At 41.4% G+C, this 23,210-nt stretch overlaps 2 protein-coding genes across 2 annotated transcripts; both read right to left on the minus strand.

Annotated features, from left to right (window-relative positions):
- Positions 1-1,904: 1,904 nt before the first annotated feature.
- Positions 1,905-15,249, minus strand: SMPDL3A (sphingomyelin phosphodiesterase acid like 3A). The gene is made up of 8 exons (XM_061378119.1): positions 14,985-15,249; positions 13,277-13,490; positions 11,174-11,318; positions 8,142-8,238; positions 6,736-6,914; positions 5,374-5,554; positions 3,578-3,702; positions 1,905-2,417 (listed from the first exon to the last, which is right to left on the minus strand). Exons 1-8 carry the CDS (start codon positions 15,088-15,090, stop codon positions 2,106-2,108), a joined length of 1,359 nt encoding a protein of 452 aa, XP_061234103.1. The 5' UTR covers positions 15,091-15,249; the 3' UTR covers positions 1,905-2,105.
- Positions 15,250-18,919: 3,670 nt separating this feature from the next.
- Positions 18,920-22,511, minus strand: FABP7 (fatty acid binding protein 7). The gene is made up of 4 exons (XM_061378142.1): positions 22,355-22,511; positions 21,523-21,695; positions 20,811-20,912; positions 18,920-19,301 (listed from the first exon to the last, which is right to left on the minus strand). Exons 1-4 carry the CDS (start codon positions 22,425-22,427, stop codon positions 19,251-19,253), a joined length of 399 nt encoding a protein of 132 aa, XP_061234126.1. The 5' UTR covers positions 22,428-22,511; the 3' UTR covers positions 18,920-19,250.
- Between the last annotated feature and the right edge of the window lie 699 nt (positions 22,512-23,210).

Consider the following 23,210-nt stretch of genomic DNA (forward strand, 5'->3'; position numbering starts at 1 on the left):
CTTGGTTCAATTAAAGTCCAAATTTCAAAATATTATGTCTAGGTTGTACCTTGCTGTTCTGACATTTGTAGTCGTTGATTTGTTCATGCTAAGTAACACCGACTGACACACATTAAAAAGAAATCTAGGAAGCAAGATGCCCAAAAACCCATCAGCAGCATACTGTTCCTCCTAGAGTTCTGTAGCTGCTTAGCCACATGGGTCGGTTCTCCCTGAAGTTCAGCAATAAAGAAGTCCTTAATAGAAGAATACAACTTGATAGTGTTTATAGTATTTTCAGGATATCTTGTAGGTATTAAGTTTAAACAGAAGTCACAGAACTCACAGAAATAAACCAGTATGAAAGAAGAAGCGTTTGCAAAGCAGAAGACTGAATGGAACAAAACCCATCTGGAAAATTGGAAACAGCCCAGCCGTCCCACCAGCTGCAATTGCCCTTTAAACTATCCGCCCACAACTTTGATTACTTGCCCTTGAAGAACTGATATAGGTAATATGGGTGTTTTTTTAATGAACACACCCATGAGAAATGCAACCAATGAATACAGCCAACACAAAAGGAATCATCAGCTTTCAGCTCTGTAACTTTCGAGTACTTCCTCACACTCACAGTCTGTACAGAACCCACATGAATTCGGGTTATTCACATATCCAGACACATTCAAGATCAGCCAGAGCAGATAGCTCTAAAGCATTTAAATGCCCACCATACCATTTCCAAGCAATTTAAAATACAGGACTGGCTACTGTGAATTTTTAATGTCATTTCTAAACATCAGCGCTACTGAAGGATTGGTTTCTGAATGCAAATTTAACAAACCAGTGTTTCTTCTTTGGATGATTGATGCATGACAAATCTGAGGTATCTGCTTCTACAGCTGTAAGTACTACAGGCTTAGAAAATTTGTCTGGAAATGTTTTGCTAAATATTTCAAACTTGGGTGGAAATAAAATCATAAAGATCCTCAATGCTACAGTAAAGGCTTTAATCATATAAAAATAAACAGCATTTGGATTTGTCTTATAACCACTTCTGCAGCTCCTGTTACTCTGGAATAATACTATCTGGAGTAGGGTCTGTATGATATTGTATTGACCAAAGGTTCCAAACATACAGTTCTTGGAGTGACAGAAAAATGGGTAAAGGTTCTTCCTGGTTATACACATGAGATAAAACGGCCTTCTTAATATTATCATCATGTGCATTTAATCACATTTAATCACAAAAGAGTCTGCAATCGTAAATTTACACATGCAATAATCACATTAGGTATGACAATGCTTTGTGAAAAAAACTGAGAAAGATGACATGTGCATGTTTACCTGTGCTGCAAACAGAATGTATATCCTATGTCTACTTAGTGATGGGGACCAATTTAAATGTAACTTAAGGTCTGCTGTGAAGTATCATACCAGGAGACTGCTTGATAGCAGTACCAGTGTACACAGCTCTGTCATAAAAAGAAAACACTTTGCACTGGGCAAACACACATTCTGACAAAATGCAGGAAATACTCACAGGATGGAGGTATGTTCCACTGAGTCACATTCATGCTGTCATTAGAAAATGTCCCTAAGCAGAGGTGGGTTTAAGGGATTAAGAAGGAAAAGGAAACTTGGCACAGAGAGATACCTAATATTGGCATCACATCAACAATATAAATGCACTCCAGTCTCAGCAAATGCAGGTTTTGCAGATTTCAGTTTGCAAATTGTGATGGCAGATGGCTGAAACCTGCCCCCGTACAAATCCCATGCCTGAAATGGCACTGCCTACGTTTACACAGCGTGAAGAAAGAGACTTAGATTTCTACAGATCCGAGTAACTTCTATTACCACATACTGGGATGGCTGTTACAGAGGGTACAGGACACTTGAAACAACAGCAAAGTATCTCACCACTGTTACGTAGCCAATAAACCTTTATTTAGATGTGGAAGAAAATACGTTTACAAGAAGAAAGATCTAGGGAGGTATATTGCTCCCCTGAAATTCAGAGAAGCCGCACAGGCTTTCTATCAGTATGTCAGTGCTTGAGTGAAAGGATGAGCAGGTTCTTGAAATCACAGGCTAAAGTCAGCATCAGCATAAACTGCAGAGCGACTTCATCTCCATGTTGCTTCCCGATTGATACAATCTGCGTATGAGGAGTAATCCAAATACTGGATTGCACATATTTGGCAGGTCTTGCACCCCTCTTCACAGACAATGGTTTTGTTATAACTCACAATGAAGTTACTGTAATATTGCTCAAACAGCGTGCTGTGTGGCACGGACAACTGCTTGGCCATTTCATACAGGCTTTCTGGCTTCAAGTCTTCAACACCGTAAGCCTTAGTCAGAATATATTCTAATTTCCAGTTTGATTCATTTTTCTTGTTGGCATCTCTGAGGTCCAAGTAAAACTGCCAAAGATCCTACAGTTAAAAAAAAAAGGGGTAAAGAAAAAGTAGGCACAGCTGTATTGCTTTCTTCCCTGCTTCATTAAGTCTCTAGAGTGATATATTGATTAGGAAGCTGTCACTCCTCGTTATTCACAACTGAATAGAAGGTCATGTCCCACCCCAAGAGCTGGGCTTACACCCAAAGCTGGTACTTGCAGAGCAGTAATGGTGGGGGGATGGGGAGAAGAAGAAAAAGGAGCCACAAAGGGCAGCAGTGGCAGTGTTAGAGGTCTTCCTGCCCAAACGATAAACCAAAATCCACTGTGCCCATGTCTGCTTTGGGAGTGGGGTAAAAGGTTGAGAACCAGAAAGTTCTTTTCTGTAAGCACTGCTTGAGGGACAGAACAGACAGAAAAGAACAGCCAAGGGAGAACTTAAGGGAAAGCGAGAAATGGAAATGCAGGAGTGAAATCTGCACAGGAAAGGAGCAGCCTGTATTAGCATAGGTCTCCAGAGAGAAACCCCAGTCCCAGTCAAGCTGTGGGATGCACTGTCACTGACCTCAGGGAAGTCAAGATTTTACTCTGAATTACAGAGAATAGCCAAGTCATTCAGAGCCAAAGTAATTCCAGAGGATTCACTTTATATGCAAAAATCATGAGACTACAAATCAAAGTATTTAACTTTTTTTTCTTTCTAAATTTATCTAGAATTTCCTATAAGAAGCACTAACTGTACAGGAGAGTGCATGATTACAGAAGACGTCCCATGGTTAAAAGTAGTTTTTTTCATCTGCTCTTCTACATCCTTTAAAAGCTTTCATGGACTGCATCCCAATGCTCAAGCTATCACCAGCAAACAACACTGGTATGTAAAGAAGCCCAGGATTTAAGTGAACCTTCTTCACCGTTGCAGAGCTCCCTGCAAATAATTTTAGGATTCTGACCAGAAAATTTCTGCCTGTCTTTGATTCTACGTCATAAGAATCTTCCATAGCGAACAGGAAATACTGGGTAGTTCTGCAGGCACAGACAGACTGACCAAGTTCCTTTCCTTTTCCCAGGAGGAAAAATAAAGAGTAAGCACCAAAGTTCCACCAACAGCCATAATAACACAAAGGCTGACATCTCCGTGTAATATTTAATGACATTATATTTAGATGTCTTAAACTACACTTTAAAATCTTTACTTACCAGCAAGCTATAATCAAGAACATCATATTGATAAAATCTAACACCAGGGTTATTGGACTCCATTTGCCATATACTCTTCACTGGGGTTACAGCAGGTGCCACAAACAAAGAATTTACTGGCTTTCCTGCAGGAGGAGGGAAGGTGAGGAAACAGTTTCCTTTCAATCATTTCTTTCTCAAACAAATGTATTTGTAGAGAACCAACACAGCAAGAACCAGAGTGACTCGCTTAAGTACATTAACATTATTTTCCCCTAGAATAGCTCTATCACTGTGAACTCCTTCTATACTTCCACTGGATAGAACTAAATACCTCAGTACACATTCTAGTGTGTACCAGTTAATACTGTCTATAGTAAAGGCTTTCCACCAAATTCAACTACCTGTGCAAAATGGTCTTGCTTATATGTAAGATCTCTGTAGTTTGCCTACTTCTACTCAAGAAATACTAAAAACTTTTAGTTGCTGTCTCAATGCTATATTTTACATACTGTTTTCAGTATTTTTTTTCTTTATGTATTTATGATGTTATTAGAAACACCAGGGTATCATCACCTGAATCTGACTTCAGTCATTCAGACTAGCAGTACATGAACACCAATCTTTACAGCAACTGAAACATGAGGATGCACACCAGTTTTAATGAGACATAATATGCAGGTAAGTATATTGTGAGGTTCTCTGTGAACAAAAAAACCCTAACTACTCTTTTATTTAACAACACCACAGCTGTAAAATTGTAAGCTCAGTCTCTACATATAAGCAGAAGCTTTGGAAGCTTGGAAATGAGCAGATTCTTCCAGAGAAGATAAAACTGAGCTCTGTGTCTCAGTACACTGATGTTGGCTAGAGTATTACAGTTATCTTGAATTCTCTAGAATTCTGTTGAGAGGAAAATGGCATGAACAGAAAACAGACTAAAATTGTATGGATAAACACAAACTGTACTCAGATACATGCAATTTCAGTGTTTAAATATTGTCAAAAGATGCAAAATTATTAAACTAACTTGGAAGCAATTACTTGCACGTGCAAACTGTAATAACAAGGCACCAAGAGCCAATTAATATTTGGATATTTTGCATAAACCAAAACAATGGACCTCTTACTGTTCTATGGTGCAGACACAAATGTTTAACCAGTTACTTATTAGAAATTTTCTATTAAAGATGTTAGAGTGCTCCATACAGCCATGGCCACACTTAAACTAAGGGATTATAAAGCAGTATTTTCAGACCTGGGTGCTTTTCTTGAAGGGAAATTAGCTGATCTAAGAGATGCAACAGGCAGAGATTTTCTTTCCCCTGCCTCCCGCTTACCCTTATCTTAATTAACTTTGAAACAGCAGGGAACTCAGCAGAGAGGCACGGTAATGATGCAGGAAACACAAGAACATAGAGCACGTCTAGTCGGCCTGAGAACATTCCCTCTGACACATTACACAATAGCAACCGGCTAGTATAATTTGCCTGTAAGAGTGGAGAGGAAAGACTAGAAATTCTTCTCTAGGCATACGCACTCATTAAAAAAAAAAAAATAATTAAAAAAAAGGAAGCTTGGGGAATCTCTTCTGACTTCAACAAAAAAAACAAACCAGTCTGCCTTGCAAGGTTCTCTTTAGGTAAAAAAGAATGGCAGTGTGTAAGGCTTGAATTCTTTTAGACAAATAGCAGTTATTTCCCTATTTCCTTATTCAGTTATTTATAGCAGAGTGTAACTAGTAAGAACATGCAAGAAAGCACTAATTTGCTTTTAATCAAGAAGGAAAAAAAGAAAGATTCAACAAGCATCATTACCTTCTTCATCCAGGAGGACCATGATACTATCTCTATGTGTATGTCCAAAAAACTGCCCTGCAATTACACTACTGTAATTGCGAAAAATCTTTACCAGCCTCTCATTGTAATACTCCCTGATAGCTGTTGTATTCCTTGCATAGGGTAAGTATCCTATTGGCACATGTCCTATTATATATACCTAAGGAATTAGATACAGAAAGCATAATTAGCACCTTCATTTGAAATTTACCCTTTCAGCTGTAACTTAAAAATGGTTACCACAATTTCATAATAATGATAACTTAGAAATGGCATTCTGAAAGTTATAAGTCATGACAGTTTTGTTACACAAAATACAAACAGTAAGAATGTTTAAATTCATAATGAGAAAAAATAGATATTTTTATATATATAATTCAGTATATCCTTGGGAAAGAAAGTTTTTATAAATCCACATGTGATTTTGGGCCAAAAGAAAACTTCAGCAATTATTTCAAATGAAAAAATAAGTTACTAGGGCAACACTTATGATTTGTCATCTCTAGAGGACAGTAACAAAAAATTATGCTGCAGTAGTACAGAGGCTGCATGGTCAGAGAGTCACCAAAAACATGGAAGAACCAATTAAAACCTCTGTGTCTGAGGCTGAGATTTGGTTGCAACTGCACAAACTAATACACTGCAGGGTTTTATGAGGAAGGGAAAGCTTTCCTCTCTCCCATCTGTAATATAATAATATTACTAAATTTACAACACTATAGCAAAATGTAAAAGTTTCAAATTAAACACTTTTTCTGGTCAGATGATTATCCAATCCCCACACTAATCAACCAAACACAAGCCAACAATTTATAACCTCACTTCAAAACCCGAGTATTATAGGACAATTTATTGTAACACTCAAATCAGCAATTGCTGCATCCTGGCTAAGTTTTGTGGTTGACAAACTCCTTTCAAATTTCTAATACTTGCAATCACATAAAAATATAAATGAAATATGCCTGCTTTTGTCTCAGGCCTAGGGTGCATATTTTAAAATTAAAGGTTATGAGTAAAAGGAGTCAGAAACAAAAATGAAAGTATTAAGTATTCTCATCCTTGCTTCTACAGTATTTTACATAGTAAGAAAGAAAATGTATTTTACTGCATAATCTGAGAATTCCATTCAACTATTTTATTAGTTGTTGTGGTATATAATGTGCATGTTTTAGGAAGAATTATTAAAAAATTAAATTCTGACATTGCAGTATCTGTGGCAGCATTAATATTCTTTTAGAATCATGTTTCCATTTTCATTGTCTCTGCTTCTTACTACTTCTTTTTTTTTCCTTTTCAAAGTTTAAACAAATAATGCTGATGGGCTCTGTTCACAGCCCCTACCTTTTCCTTTTTTTGTGAAGAGGTTTCTAGTATCCCCTCCAGCCAGGCAAACTGATCAGCTGGGTCAGTGATATTCACAGTTACACTATTGGGGCTGTAATATAAATTTGTGTTCAGACTGATTATCCTGAGTGGTTGAGAGCTATCACTGGATTCAAACAGCTGCGTGTAGAAGCCCCCTGTGAAAATAAGACCAAAACCATTTGAAAAATGAAATGCTTTAAAGCACAACTTAGGAATGGAAGTACAATGGAAGTGCACTGACAAAATATTCAGCCTTACTCTAACAAAATAGAATATGGCATGTTTATTCAAGCCATGCATCACCTTATCACAACAGAACATCTTAAGAATCTGTTTTCAGCAACATTTTAGTTGCTATGAATTCTTGCCTGTAATTGCTTTTGTGTTTACTTGACGGTTTTCAGATGCAGCTATCCAGCTGACACAGAAGAAGTCTCCTGTAACATTTATTCCCCATTAAGAGATGCAGTAATTGTTAAAATGTCCAAATTTCTTGACATTCTGAAAACTTACAGGTTCCTCCAGGAAGAACTGTTTGAGTTCAATAGCCCTGTTACTTTGAAAATCATTTAACTTCAGACTGGAATATGATAAAAAGTAAAGATCATGTTTTGTCAATACAAGCTCCTGAAACTCTCCATGGCATACAAAGCTTCTTCAATAGGTGCAACTCCATAGTGCATGGACTTCAGTGGAGCTACGGCAACAGAGCTATAACAATATACTTCAACTTAAGGTATACCACTTTGAGGTTTTTTTTCTATTAGAATTTCTACTTCCACTCTTACCCAAAGTTCCTTCTCATTCAGGACACAAAACAACAAATTAAAACTTCCAAATTGCTGAGGTTTGAGTGAATTGGAAGTTGGGTTGAACTTTTCAGTCCTTTGCTAAAAAGAATCGTAATTAGGTATCAGTATTCTACTAGTTTAGTAAATTGGACGCAAATATGATGCAATTAACAGTATCATCACCAAGACTACATGCTATCCTAACTAGAAGAAATATGTGCCTATTCAGTATGCTCTGAAATACACATAGTAACAAAACAGAAACATTTCATCAACTGTTTACAACCAAATTTAGGTCTTCTTGTGCCTCTTAGGCCTTTACCTAAAAAAGCAGTATGAGGGTCCTGGTACAAAGCCAATAATACTGTACATGTTACAAGAAGCAGTAATTATTGCATTAGAGAAGAATAAATGTACTCTGAAGATAAGCACTGCTATTCAAAAAGACAAATATTTCTTCCAGGAGAAGCATTATAGATAATCCATTGTACTGATTCATCTTGTAAGACTTAGATAAGCAACTGGGCCAAATTTATAGAAATATCAGTTCTCCAAGCCCTAGCTTTAAAATGCATTACTGGCATATTTTACCTTTTCTGAAGGTATTGATTGCTTCATCTGTTAGCCAAGGATTCCAGAAATCTGCTACAGCATTGTAAACTTCACTGGTAGTTACAGGAAGCTGATCCTGTGAGAGCGCAGAACCTGCCTAAGTCTTAGCATTCAGATACAGACACAAAAAACCACCAGAGAACAACAACAAAAACATCACTAAATTATCCCTTAACATGTAAGTATATCCAGCCACCACCAAGAAGAACTCAATAAAAGAAAAAAAAGTTCTGAACATACACTATTGCTGATCAGGAACAAATGCCTGAACTTAGAACTAACTGCATGGCTTCTTTAATGCATTGATGAACTAATGCCAGAAATATTTCAACCCTTAGGAGCACAGCAAAGTGGAAAACCATACATTATGCAAAATTAATGGATATATAAATTGAAGATTCAAAGTCTAAAAATAAAGTCTCTTGAGGGAAAAGCTTGAATATAAGCTTCTTTTACAGAAGGTGAATTTTTCAAGCAATTTGCAGTTCATAGGAGTTTCCCAAAACTCCACTATAGCCCTTATAAACATTCTGGTTCAATTCACAAATATTTCCATGATATCCTGCAGTTTTACTAACAAACATTTAAAATGTAAAAGTGTTGTCAATATTTTCTCCCACTGACTCCAACTAGGACTGTACCACTCTTCAGTATGAGCCAAGTGTCACAGTCTGGTAAGAGCCGTGCAGCCTTCTAACCCTAACAAAGATTCTAGCCGGTCCTTGCATTTCCTAAAATACCTGCTTGGATTTGTGGATCCAGAAGAAAAAAACACAGAGGTCGAAAAATAGGAACAGTATTACAGTGCATGTTTTCTTAAACATAAAATTTGACCTTTCTAAGATCTTTGAAACTAAACAATGTTATTAGAGGCTTAAACACCAAGTCTCTGTCTGGGAATAGTGCAATCAGAATTCTGTTCAGACATTTGTTGCTTGCAGGGCACTGATACCAGTTATTAAGAGAGCTTTGCGCCATAGCAGTTCAGCCAAAGCCAACAAGCACTAACAGACATAGTAAAACCTGATCTCAGATAAGAGGCTGTGTTACTGACTGAAGGCAGGTTGGACCCAGGCAAGCCCGTGCTCTGTGAACTTGCGGATTAGAAAGCAGTTTGAGAATCTGGTTTAAGCAGGGACAAGGAGTAAGACTATGCAGAAAGACCAAGGTCACAACATACAATCTGAAGGGTATCCCAATGCCTTATTAACCTGAGTAGTACTTTTAGTAGGCTCTGCAAGAAAAATCAGCCAAAACCATTAAATTGTTAAGATGGACAGGTGAGAACACAATAAAAAGCAATAAAATTCTTTGGTGAATGGTGAGCTCACAGCTTTCATGCTTGCTCTGGAACAGCCTACAGTGTGTGGCTTGCTCCACATCGCTTCCAGTCAACGGGACATTTGCCAAGCATGTCCACATGAAAAACAAAATGTTATCAATGGCCAACAAAAAAAACCCAAAACATCAACCTGAAATGAACCCATAGTGGGGAATTTCTGATCCCATGGTCTTTCTCAAGCAGTAACATAAAGTTGTGTGAGTTCTCTACATTGGTAAACCCTGCCATTTCAAAGCAAAGTATCACAGAAACACTCCTGTGTGGTTTTGTGCAGAGAGAACTAAAACTGTTATTCCAATCAGCAATCTGCTTCAAAATACTATTTGCTGCACCCCTGCCCCTCCACCCCCCTCCCCCAGCCATCTTTTTCCTATCTTCAGATTTAATTTCACAAATGAAACTCCTATGTGTTGAAAAAGTCACTACACTCTTTGTCTATAAGGTTAATGAATGCAGTTGTTTCTTCTGTACCAAAGGAGACTGCTAAATGACTATTCTCTGTTAAGACTTTTTAAAAGGCAAAACAAAACAAAGCACTGGGTGAGACTTTACCAGTGTTTCTGGTGAATATGACAAACTGAAGCTCTACTACCAGAGTAAGAACGCAAGAGACTGAAATCCCAGCTTGGTTTGTGTGCTCACACTTCCAAGACATGTTCAGCTCTTATTTTGTTTCTCACATTTCCCTTTCCCCTCTCTGAGCACCTCCTTTAATCCCCAATTTGGGAATCACTCCAGCAATGACACCAGCAATGATATAGTCACCTACTACACCATGATACACCCTGACAGGCCTAATGAGTAACACAGAAAGCTGGAATAAAAGTCCTTGGGGGTACAAGTGGGAGCACTAAATTCCCATTAGGCATTTCAAACAAAATATTTTTATTGGCCTCCTCCACATCACTTACAATCCTCCCAGATCCAATGACAGAACCTGTTTCTGAGTCCTGAGTGCTGTCAGGTCAACCCACAATATGCTTTAAAGGACACATGAAGCAACTGTTTACTTTTGAGCTATGCCAAAAACAATATTCACAGAAGACTGAGAGTAAAAAAAGCACTGTCTTCAGCTGCAATGACCCACATATCCAGTAAATCATCAATACAAGTATTTCTAAGTGTCCAATAAGGAAAAAAGCCCGTATTTTTAATAATAGTGGCAAAACTATGGGAACATTACAAAAAATTCTGCAATTTGTCTGATAAAAAAACATCCAGTGATGTCAGCAAACAAATTTGCAGTATGCCTTTCAATAGGCCTTGAATCTTACCACAGGTTCACAGATCCATTAAGGTCATTTCTGCTAGATTAAGTTACTGTAGACACATGAGTGACTTACACAGCAAGAAAAAATAAGTGTGTATTAACTATGATAAGACCTGGTGGTTCTAAGCCATGAGCAGTACATTTGCATGACCTCAGGCAATGTAGATTTTACCTGGCATCAGCGTTTGCTTGGGTAAATTAACACACACACACACACACACAGAGATGTGCTTTCTGTTCCTCAATGGAACTATTTATAATTTAAATGCTAATTGGAGGACTGTAGAATATTGGTTCCAGAAGAATACACAGATTTAACTCTTCTTTTTCACACCTGCTTTCTGAGAGGTTAGGAACACACTCAATATGATACATAAACAAATGTCTAACTTGTTTTACCTGTGGCCAGTAGTCATGATTGCCCAACGCAGGGAAAACCTGAAGATCTGGAAAGAAATTACGAATTGTAGAAGTCATATTGCCAATAATGCTAATGACCAACTTTGTTGAGAGTTCTTTTACAGGAACATGAGGAGGACTATCTCTGGAAAAGGAAAAGGTTTTATTAACAAAGGTTTATTAGCAACGTAAGGAAAGGCAAAAAATTCTGCAAACACATATACATTCTAGCATGTAATAGTACTATAGGACTCTAACGAAAATCATCAAATTGCCTGAAAGACTGTCTGCAAAGGCATTAAAAACCAAAGTTGACTAATGTTTATCCTATGATTCACATTTATCATTAAGAAAGACTTCTTAGAAATTCTGGGCCCCTCAGTTTAAGAAGGACAGGGACCTGCTGGAGAGAGTCCAGCACAGGGCAACTAAGATGATTAAGGGAGTGGAGCATCTCCCTTATGAGGAAAGACTGAGGGAGCTGGGTCTCTATAGTTTGGAGAAGAGGAGATTGAGGGGTGACCTTATTAGTGTATATAAATATATAAAGGGGGAGTGTCACGAGGATGGAGCCAGGCTCTTCTCAGTAGCAAACAATGATAGGACAAGGGGTAATGGGTACAAACTGGAACACAAGAGGTTCCACTTAAACTTGAGAAGAAACTTCTTCTCAGTGAGGGTGACGGAACGCTGGAACAGGCTGCCCAGGGAGGTTGTGGAATCTCCTTCTTTGGAGACATTCAAAACCCGCCTGGACACGTTCCTGTGTAACCTTATCTAGGCGTTCCTGCTCCGGCAGGGGGATTGGACTAGATGATCTTTTGAGGTCCCTTCCAATCTCTAACATACTGTGATACTGTGAAATTAAATTCATTCAACTCCATCATTTTGAGCTACTGTTCAATTTGGGTTATGTATCTTCCATCATCTGCACAACTTGCTAAGTTATTTTCCCCCTTTCGACAACACCTTGTTGAAAAGTAAGTACAATAAGGCAGTGACATAAATTAATCACTTGTCTTTACATATTCATATTTCTTAACACCCTTCCCCCAATAAAATTAAGTGACGTGACATAACATATATAAACTGTACAGCAAAAAAAAAAAAAAGACCTTGTCATTGATAAACTAGTTCTCACACTCAAAGATACTAATCTCTGTGATAAATTATCCATTGATTCATACCATAAAAAAATGATGTGATAGTAGAATGCAGAAATTTGCTATGGCAGAAGGGTAAATTAATGCCATCTTTTATGAATACCTAGAAAGTAACAGGGTATGGTACTATTGAGCTACACATATGCCTCCCTTTCACACTTCTTTCTCCAGTCCCACTGCTAAGGAACACAAAGCACCACAGATAACACCTGTGTGAGAGAGGGAGTAGTATTATGCCCATTTTCTAATAAGTAAGATTGGCACAGAAAAGGGAAACATTTTACTCAACAGGTGACTGCACACATTCAAAATACTGCAATAAGGGACTATGAAACCACACTTTCTTCTTAAGCACACATAGCTCTGAGTGATAATAATGGAGAGACAGGATCTACAACAGCTATCCTCCCACTGAGAGACCTTGATCTAGAATTCATATGGGCACTGAACGTAAATGGTAACTTTATACACTTAAAAAATACATAAGCTGTATTATTGATTCTAGTTACCTCTTACCAAATAATTAAAGGGTATCTTCTAAAAATAGACACAGTTTAGATTTAGTGACCCTGACACCTACAAAATCCAGAACCTTCCATAACAATTCATTCCAGTCAGTTATTCCTCTGAAGTTTATTTTGGCTTTTTCCACTTCCCACCCTCCACACATCATTTCTAACATTGTAAACTAAACTAATACGGTCATGTGGTAAATGTCCAGTGAATAGTCCAACAATATCAAGAAGTTATTGGAGAGATCAAAGTCTCTTCCTGAGAACAGCCTTATATTCTCACCCAGTCTTCCACTTATTAGCCATTCAGACAACTAAAGGGACTATTTAAAAGTAGTGTTTGTGAGACAGTACACTCATATTTGTTGGTGCAAATAGGGTTATCCAGCTGTTAAAAACTTGAACTGCAGAGCGACTTAAACACTTACCCTGTCCAAATCATGAATGAAACCTCCTGCTTTGAACCCTTCATGAATTCAAATGCTGACAAAATAAGCTGATATGGAGAATCACACAAAAAGTCTCCAAAAGGACCTGGGTTGGATGCATTGGCTCCTTTGGAAGAAGAGCAAACTTTGGTGCGATCAGGGGTAATGTGGTAAGTCGGATCTAAATGCAGATCAGATATATGCCAGAACTGCCCTGTTTTCAGAAAACAAAGATTAAAGAAAATACATTATTTGCATTTGAACTATTATATATGGGTAATAGCAAGTTTCCTCCAGTTTGTCTACTGCTATTCCTCTTTCAAGTTTTGAAAAGAAGAATAAATTTAACAAACTGTTGGTGTGGGTGAGTTCTGAATTCCTGTCAAAGAGTCCTTCACATAGTCTGCTCAGAAACATGGAAAACAGAAGAATCATAGGCTTAAGCTATGCAGCAGAAACAAAAGTGGAGATTGGTAGGGACTAGAAAATCAGCTCCTTTTCACTAATAGCAATCTGCAAACTGGAAAGCAGAGGAGGCAATAGAAGGACTTCTCCACTCCACCTGAAAAGAGAGGGAGTTGCATATTAATTAGTTTTCCAGACTTTGCCTGGCTAGAAGCTACTACAAAAGATCCCAGTAAATAAAGGCAAGAAACAGCATGTGTGCAAAAATCTCAAAGCTCTTCATCTCACCAGCAGCGGCAGTAACAAAGAGACTGAGCTTCTCACCAGAGAGAGGTGTGTCAGCCTTACTCACTACTTTCCAGGCTGACACATTCTTAGTTCCTGCGACTTAGCACTGCACAGAAAAAGGAGCTGAGAGCTGTAATATGGTGAACAAGACTAATTAAGCTTTATTAGACTACCAGCTTTCAAGCTTCATGTAAAAGAAGATAATTTCATTCTGACAGTTTCAAAGTACTTGGGAAAGGCACACATGTATCTGAGGGAGTGATTGTGAAACCAGGCCCGATAAATTGATTTTCCCAAGGTCACATGCTCATGCAAAGCAAGCAGCACGCGACTCGACCCCATGGGGTTTTATTTCAGGAAGCAAAGACCAGCAACGCTCATCAAAACCTGCAGAGCTGTGAGTCCTACCAACAGCCGACAGAGAAACGCCTGGACGCTGCTGTGTGTTTGGTCTGAGGCACGTGCGAGTCACAAGGGATGAAAATCGCGTGGAAGCCCGTTTCGGAGCCCTCACCGGTGTACACCATCACTCCACTGATCACGCCAGGCAGAGCACGTGTGTGTTTGCTGACAGCACAGGAACCAAACTTCATGTTTGCAGTGCGTGCCTCAGGACACCCCGCCAAAGGCAGGGCAGGGCTCACCTTAGCTGCCACCGTCCGGAGTGCCAGCCTGGCTAACTAAATATAAAGCCCATTTAACCCCCCATACCGGAATAGCGATATATTTACTTATCTACAAGTCACATGAAGTTGAAGCCAGCTGGGTCAGGAATAGTACTGCACAGCAGTTTACGGGCGGGCAACAGCGAGAAAGGGAGAAAAAGACTCAAGAGGGGAGCACTCAACTCTGGCCTCCCCGCCGCCGGTAGCACGGAGGGGTGGGCGGCGACCCCCACAGCCGGGGAGGCACCGCGGTGCCCCTCACCCGCACACTTCCTGAGCGGGCGGCCCCAGCCTGCCGCCACCCCGCGCGGGGACGGCCCCGCTCAAGCTGCGGCCCCCGGCGGACTCACCCATGGCGGAGCGGGGCCGCGGGCCGGCCGGCACCGCCTCCAGCACGGAGCACAGCAGCGCCAGGCTGAGGGACAAGCGGGCGGCGCGTCTCCCCCGCAGCTCCATGTCGGCCCTGTCGGGAGCGCCCTGCCCGCCGAGGGCCGCTCATGTGATCGGCCCAGCGCGGAGAAAAGGGATGAGCCCGGAACGGCTTGTGAAAGCTTGGGCGCTCCGCTGCCTCCCCCGGGCAGCCGGAAGCCGCCGCTGCGCCCCGCCCGTACCACCGGGGGCCAAAAGCCGACCCCGGCCGGGGTCCCTCACTTGGTGCTTGAAGGGGGGCAGTTGCTGTGGCCTTGGCCAGATGTGCCGGGAATCGGGGTGGCCTTCAGGAGGTGCCACCCCTGGCGAAGCACTGGCACCTTGAGCACCTCGTAGGAGCTAGCCTAGCCGCGGGCAGGGCTGCATTCAAGGCACCGGCAGATCTGAGACGGGCGCGAAGCTTCCTTTGGGAGCCCCTTCCCCGCTCGGCCTGTGGTGCTCAGCGGGCCTGTTCCTTCGGGCCGTGGGGCTCTAGCAAGGGATTATGGCTTTCCAAAGCGGCTGGGACCTGTGGCTGAAAATTCTTCCCACCTCCCGAGCCAGCCGTAGCCCTGGCAGTGCGAAACTGACTGCAGTGTGAGCCCCGGGGCACAGCTGCCCCGAGCTGCCCGCACCAGGAGTCGGGGACATATTTAGGAAGGGGCGTTTCTGACCTGAAGTATACTTGTAATAATGGATCGTGGTTACTTAATACGCTTTAAAATGTAAAATGCTGATGAATTGATCAAGTACACATTTAATACCTCTTAAGGAAAACGCTGAGGTGTATTGTGAATATGGGTTTCCATTGTTAAGGCTTCATGGTAGCAGAGTGGCTGTTCATTGCTGAAGTCAGAGTAGTTTCCAGAGAGGAGGAGTACTCGGTGTCAGTTTTAGGAGCAGACCACAATAGTGACATCATGGATCCCATGGCTGCCTTCAAACGTCCTACTGCTCACTGTTCTGTTCAGACCAGCTTTCCAGGGCTGGAAGTCCTGTGTATTCATATTTTCCTCACTTTTCCACTCCTCTGAGCAATGCTGTAGGCACTTCACAAGCACACTTCTCCACTTACTGTTCCCTTATTTAATTTGATGTTAGTATTGTTTATCTTTGGAATAGCAAAAGACTTCCCCAAGAAGCTTTAGGATGGCTTCATGTGACTTACGGAACATATATATGTAGAGAAAAGTAGCTTTTCTTTAAAAGTAACTGAAATGTAAAATATTTACTATTCAGTTTTTATTAGTAAACCAAGTCTTAACAGTGCCTGTGTATTCCTTTTCTCATATTTAATACATTTTCTATTCATGATCACACAAATCACTTGTTCTGAAGATGAATGCCGGTACCAGGGATCTGGAAGTCTGGTTTCCCTGTGATGAAGGAAAAGCAGCTGCTCCTCCCTGAATGGGGTCGCTGGGAAGGACAATCATGTGGTGAATGCACACATGGGAGAACAGGCAGCAGCAGAGGGGAGGCAGGTGAAAGCTGTATTGGGCACCGAAGCTAAGGATTAAATGAGCTGATAAACCCAAGGGCAAAACATGCTGTTTAAACATAAGTTGCACTACAACAACTGAAGCAGCACAGAACGGAAGAGTTTGCAACTCCTCATACCACTGTAACAAACTGTACCTTTCATTTCTTCAATGAAAAAAGTTAACTTGTAGATTTTAAAAACTATTAATATCCACCCAAGCCCCCATATTTGTAATGGTTCAGAATTAAGGACTCTGTCTTCTAGATGTACAGTGCTCCCCACAAGAGAAAACAAACTTGGATGTTCCTTTCAGGCAGCTTCTTTGTAAAAAAGTAAATGTAATAACATTATATTTTGTATTTGCATTGGCTAGGTGCTATAGTTATGCCTAAATTTTATGAGATGAGGTACCCATGTTATCCTAGCTATCCAGGGAATCAAGAAGCCATTTTCCATTATACCATGTAGCAGATGTGAAGGATGGCACAGCACAGTATTAGGTCTGGGAAGTTGGGCGGGACACCCCTCCTGCACCTCCTGCAGCCACAAACCCTCAGAATGCTGACTCATTAAAGACACAGCTCAGCTGTGCCTTTGGTTGAAAGGTGGTAAATAGCTACACCTCCTCCATGTGGTTTGCTGAAATCAGTGTGTCACAAAGCATGGACTCCAAACTATCTTAACCATGCTGCCAGCAACCTTTTTCTTTATTCCTAAAAATCTGAAGTGTAAGGCAGTTTTTCCCACACTGGTCTTTCAGGAAAATACTCTTCAGGAATAAGGTTTTCATTTATCACAGTATGCTAGAGATTGGAAGGGACCTCGAAAGATCATCTAGTCCAATCCCCCTGCCGGAACAGGAACACCTAGATAAGGTTACACAGGAATGTCTCCAGAGGAGACTTCGCAACCTCCCTGGGCAGCCTGTTCCAGTGTTCTGTCACCCTCACTGAGAAGAAGTTTCATCTCAAGTTTAAGTGGAACCTCTTGTGTTCCAGTTTGTACCCATTACCCCTTGTCCTATCGTTTGCCACCGTGAAAAGCCTGGTTCCATCCTCATTTATATACACTAATAAGGTCACCCCTCAATCTCCTCCAAACTATAGAGACCCAGCTCCCTCAGTCTTTCCTCATAAGGGAAATGCTCCACTCCCTTAATCATCTTAGTTGCCCTGTGCTGGACTCTCTCCAGCAGGTCCCTGTCCTTCTTGAACTGAGGGGCCCAGAACTGGACACAATATTGCAGATGGGGGTCTCACCAGGACAGAGTAGAGGGGAAGGAGGACCTCTCTCGACCTACTAACCACCCCCCTTCTAATACACCCCAGGATACCATTGGCCTTCTTGGCCTCAAGGGCACAGTGTTGATTCATGGTCACCCTGTCGTCCGCTAGGGCCCCCAGGTCCCTCTCCCCTACACTGCTCTCTAACAGGTCGTTCCCCAACCTATACTGGAACCTGGGGTTGCTCCTGCCCAGATGCAGGACTCTACACTTTCCCTTGTTATATTTCATCAAGTTATTCCCTGCCCAACTCTCCAGCCTGTCCAGGTCTCTCTGGATGGCAGCACAGCCTTCTGGCATGTCAGCCACTCCTCCCAGCTTAGAGTCATCAGCAGACTTGCTGATAGTACACTCAATTCCCTCATCTAAATCGTTGATGAATATATTAAATAATACTGGTCCCAATACTGACCCTTGAGGCACTCCAGTAGATACAGGCTTCCAATCTCTTTCAAATAGCATTTTAAGTTGCTCATAGTGGAAATTGTCATCTCCTGTACATATTAGGTAAGAAACTACAGCCCAGGGAGGGGAATCTCAGAAAGTTTGTCTTTTGTTTTCCCTTTGTTCTCCTCCCACTCCTCTAGATCCTGATGAAAGATAAGCTTTGTATCTCAAGTTCCCTAAGTCCTGCCCTTTATCATGCTGGTCCCAGTGCCTTCCTCCCACCCCGTGAAACTCTTCAATCTTTTCACTTTGATTTACATCAATCCTTTATATATGAGCAAAGAATCCCACCAAAACAAGTTAAAAACTCTCTTAACCATTAAAACCAAAACTACAGGATGCTCTGACACCAAAGGCTAGCAACTGACCTTAAAATGCACTGGGTAACAAGCTCCAAGTGAAGACATGAACTGAAACTGGCTTGAGGCTCTCTCTTCTCTGCCCACATATATAATGACAGGGGCTTAAGTTTCTCCAGCAAAAAGAAGTCACTGAAGTAAAGCATAGCAATTTTTAATTTCCCATGTACTCCACACCACAAAGAGAGAGGCTGCTGCAGCACTGTGTACTATAAATCCTTTTCTGTTGTTTAACTCTGAAGAAGAAACTTGAAACAACTCCCTCCAGAACACTGAAATCTTAGCAGATTAAATGCAAAAGGAGCACAGGTTTAAAAAACTTTTTAATTTCTGTTTGATCAGCAATCCAAAACAATTCAAATATGTTCAATTTACTGTTAAAAAAGGGGGAGGGGCAAGTGTTCCAGAAATTTAATGCCAGGGTTAACCTATTTCACTAGACAGGACAAGCACGCCAATTTGATGGTATAAAGTTGTTCTTTTAAAAAAAAAAAAGAAAAAAAAACACAACAAAAACCACATCCCTCAAACTATTAACCTTTCATGCCAGAAATGTGCTTTTTAGCTATGTTTGATTATGGACAGTACGTTAATCCATCCAGCAGAAGTAACATCTGGACAGAGGTCAGGTAAACTCTATGCTTTCTCATAATGGCGAACAGCAACCACATCACCAAAAGTGAGAGTCTGCAAGTCCAAGGAAAAGAGAGACACATTAGATGCGGACCGTTTTCTGTAATAACACATATTAAGTCAATTTTAGATCAGGGTTGGTTTACATTTTCTTATTTATAGAAACACAGATTAGTCTAGGTTATTGATATTTTAAATGAAAAACAGGCAAAACCTTCACTATGGTTCCCATCATAAACATAACTTTCTCATTGCTATTTTTAATCCCAGGAAGCCCATAATGCACATTTACAAGGCAACTGAAAGGACTGTTCAATTTTTCTAATTTTCATGAATGTAGTTTCTTAAATATAGCATTGTTTTAATACAGACTTAACACTTGTTTTCTGAAAGCTGATCATACTGCAAGATGTGCTGTCTAAAACTCCAAGTCCTCTACATCCATATTCTATACTATTTTGCATAGGCATATAATTAAGAAGAACCTGGTATTACAATACATGTATTCTGTGCACTTATGTAGTTAGAACTACCAAGTGTTTCAGTTGCTGCTGCTGTACAACTACAGTAAATACAGTAACTACAGAACAGTAACCACAGTGTGTGATTTTGGAGGTATTTCTAGAAGTGGAATAATGAATCTCACAGTGTTCAAATTCTGAAGGAAGAAAATTTTCTGTATATGCATGCAGCTGTTTCCAAAAACAAAAGCATGTATTTTTCCTTAAACTGTTTGTCGCATAGGGTTGCACTGACTGTATGCTTTAAGCTTTTAATCATTTGGAAATCTCAATCCATACAGGTACTCTCTGAAGTATTTAGAAAACAAGCTAACTGGTTCTCTCCAACAGCAAAGTTGCATAGATCAGTATAGCTGAAGGAGTTTTTATTTTTGAAAGTGCCAAAAATAAGCATGAGAAGTACCACCCTGAACAGTAAGATAATAACTTGTACCAGTTATTCATCCCATGCTGCTGTTTCTGAAAAGTCAGGAAACAAACATAAATTTAAACCAAGACTTTTTTTTTTTCACAGAATTGTTGTTTATTGTAGTTTTTAACAAGATTGCTTAATGTTTATCTTTTTAGCAAGATAAGAGTGCTAAATGCTGTTAAATTCTGCAATATTGCAGTTTTATTTTCCTAGAGAAACACTTGTTCTGTGTAATTAAATATTATTTGTGTGCATATATAAACCACATTTTTAAAGAAATTAAATTAATACTAGAAACTGATCACTGCCTATGTAATCGAGAACTCTGTATCTTTTCCAGCTCACCATGACTTTTTTTCCTTTTTCGTGGACATTTCCGCAATCTCTAGGGAGAACGTATACACTCTGGAAGTCCAGAGGGCGGCCTGCCTACAACCACTAGCAATGCTTTAGCTGTCAGTAAAACAAGATAGCAAACAAAACAAATATTTGAAAAAATCTCTGCTAGCTTTTCACACCAATTAGTTTAAGGGTTTGTGTAGGTAACACTACCTGTTCATAAAGCTCAAGATAAATGTAAGTGAGGAGTGTTAGCAGTTTATGTGAATGATCAGTGAGCTTTATACTTACCATTACCATTTTGCCGTCCTTGATTTCTCTCACAAAGTTTGTCTCTTTGCCGTCCCACTTCTGTACATGCACTAGCTTGTTGCCATCCAGGGTCACAACTGACTGTGAGATAGCAAGAGACACAAAGGCATTCATTTGTTTGGGGTATTTGGGATTCTGCTCACACATTCAGCTCGCACTATTTTATTGAATTCTCTCCAATAGATGGATGTGGATCTAGAATGATAAAGTAGTCCCAGCCATTTTTAAGCCAAGCCCATGAATCATCCTCATTTTAAGCATGAGTTCCATACAATTCTTGTTTGTGTCAAAGGATGAAAAAAGTTGTTTCCTTTTAATTCCAGCCTCACAAGAACCACTGTTTCAGCTGTGCTTTGGGATAACACTAATGTTAAGCCCCCAGAGATGCTGGGAAGAAGGCATTTGTCCATTTTGCCTGGGAAAAGTTATGCCAAATGATATTTGGATTGAAAGAAAAGCAGGCAGCTCACACAGTTTGACACAGGGGGATAACACATTGTTTCAGACAAGGAATAGTGTAATCTGGCAAGTAAGATGCAACGTTGTCTTTTATTTCCCTGTCCTTCAGTGCTACAACTGGCAGTAGCAAAAGTTACTTGTTTTTTCCTTTGACCCCTCCAAAGATACAGCCGCGGGGGCGGGGAGAAGAAAGAGAAAATGAGGCCTCTGCAACCCCAAAAGTTCCACTTACTTTGCAGTTTCTGTCATCGGGGGTAGTTTCATCAAATTCCTCTCCAAGTTTAAAGCTGATTTCTGTGTTTTTGAAAGTGCTTTGAGTCCTGATCACTACTTTGTCCCCCTCGGTGCAGATAATCACAGTGGGTTTAGTCACATTCCCCACCTGCCGTGTTGCAAAACCCACTCCTAGACCATCAAGGGAAAAAAGAGAAATCCATCAGACATCGGGGGTTTTTTTACATCTTTTCTGCCACACACTGAGGTACAGAAATCTCTTCCCTCGCTCTACAGCTTTAAGCTACCACGGTGAAAAGCTAGTTTCTGCTTCACTTACGCCCTTACACTTGAAGTATCCACAGGTTCTCCTCTATACACATAAAGCTGTAGCTCTGAGCCCTCCCTCATCTCCAAGTGCCCTGGCACGGAACCAAAGCAGCGGCCCGTCCGAGTTCGGAGCGGGCAGCAATCACTTCTCTCTTCTGCTGCTCAGGGTTTCGGTTCGTTAGCATTCCTTGTAACGATTTCTTGTTTGTTTGCTTGTTTCCAGCTTATCTGCAGGCAGCATTTGCCCTTCTTGCAGACGCTCTCCCTAACCGGGGGGCATCTCCCGCCGTCTCCCCACGGCAGTGGGTCTCTCAAACACGCACACATACCTCGGACGGATGACCCGGATCGACGTAACCCCACTGACAAGGACCCAGCCGCCCATACCCCCTCGCCCCTGCGAGCGCCTTAGCTACACCTCTGGCAGCGGGGGGATTTTTTTAAGTTATTAATGTAGGGTTCTTAGGGTGGTGTAAAATTCCAGGTCTCTGAGCGTGCAGCTGCCGCCCGGCCGTACCTACCCAGCGCCTTCATGTACTCGTCGAAGTTCTGGCTGTCCACCAGCTTCCAGGTGCCGCAGAAAGCCTCTGCCATGGCGGCGGCCGCCTGCGAGAGCGACAGCGGTAGCGACGGATGGCGAGAAGCACCGCGGCCGCCGCTCCGCTCCGCATTTAAAGCCGGCGCCCGGCGGGGGGCCGGGAGGCGGAGGGCAGCTGTGGTCCGCCCAGCTGGCCCGCACGGGGACGGGCGCCCCTCCTCCTCGCCGCCGGGGCAGGGGCAGGGGCAGGGGCAGGGCGGGCTCCGCTATGGCCGCCCCCCAGGCCGCGGCACACGGCGGGACACTGAGGGGCAGAGGGTGGTGGGTTACCTCCGCCTAGGGCACCATTTCTTGCTAAAGCCGCCCAGCGGGCAGCCAGCAGCCGCCTGCGTTGTGGTGTCCCTGATAAAGTGACACGGACAAAAAGAGAAGGCACCAACCGCGATATATTCTACTGAATAAAAATACAGGATAGCAGTGTACTGCAGGACAGCTTTCCTGAAAGCTCTCCCGTGAGATTTTCAAGCCCAATTTGGTGTTGACCAGGTAGAGACCACTTTCCCCCTCCATCTCATGGCATCCATAGGGATTCTGGGTGAAACTGGCATTTGCTGTTGTTGGCTGGAAACAGCATCTTGCCTCCACAGCTGGCAGCATTTGGAGACTAAGAATGAAGAATGAAGGAGCCTAAAACTGTTTAATCTATTATGGGATTTGTGTGTGTGTGTTAGAGAGGGAATGTTTTCCTTCTTGTAACTGTTCTCTGAAATTTGCGGCAAGTTCTGGGTAGTCATCTTGCCTCCTCAGTGTTTTTCAGAAAGCATCCTGTCTTTCTGTGG

Source organism: Neopsephotus bourkii, unplaced genomic scaffold (genome assembly GCF_033783945.1).
Source record: "Neopsephotus bourkii isolate Nb327-2 ecotype Australia unplaced genomic scaffold, CSIRO-AGI_Nbou_v1 NB_1765, whole genome shotgun sequence".
In the NCBI taxonomy this organism is placed as follows: Eukaryota; Metazoa; Chordata; class Aves; order Psittaciformes; family Psittacidae; genus Neopsephotus; species Neopsephotus bourkii.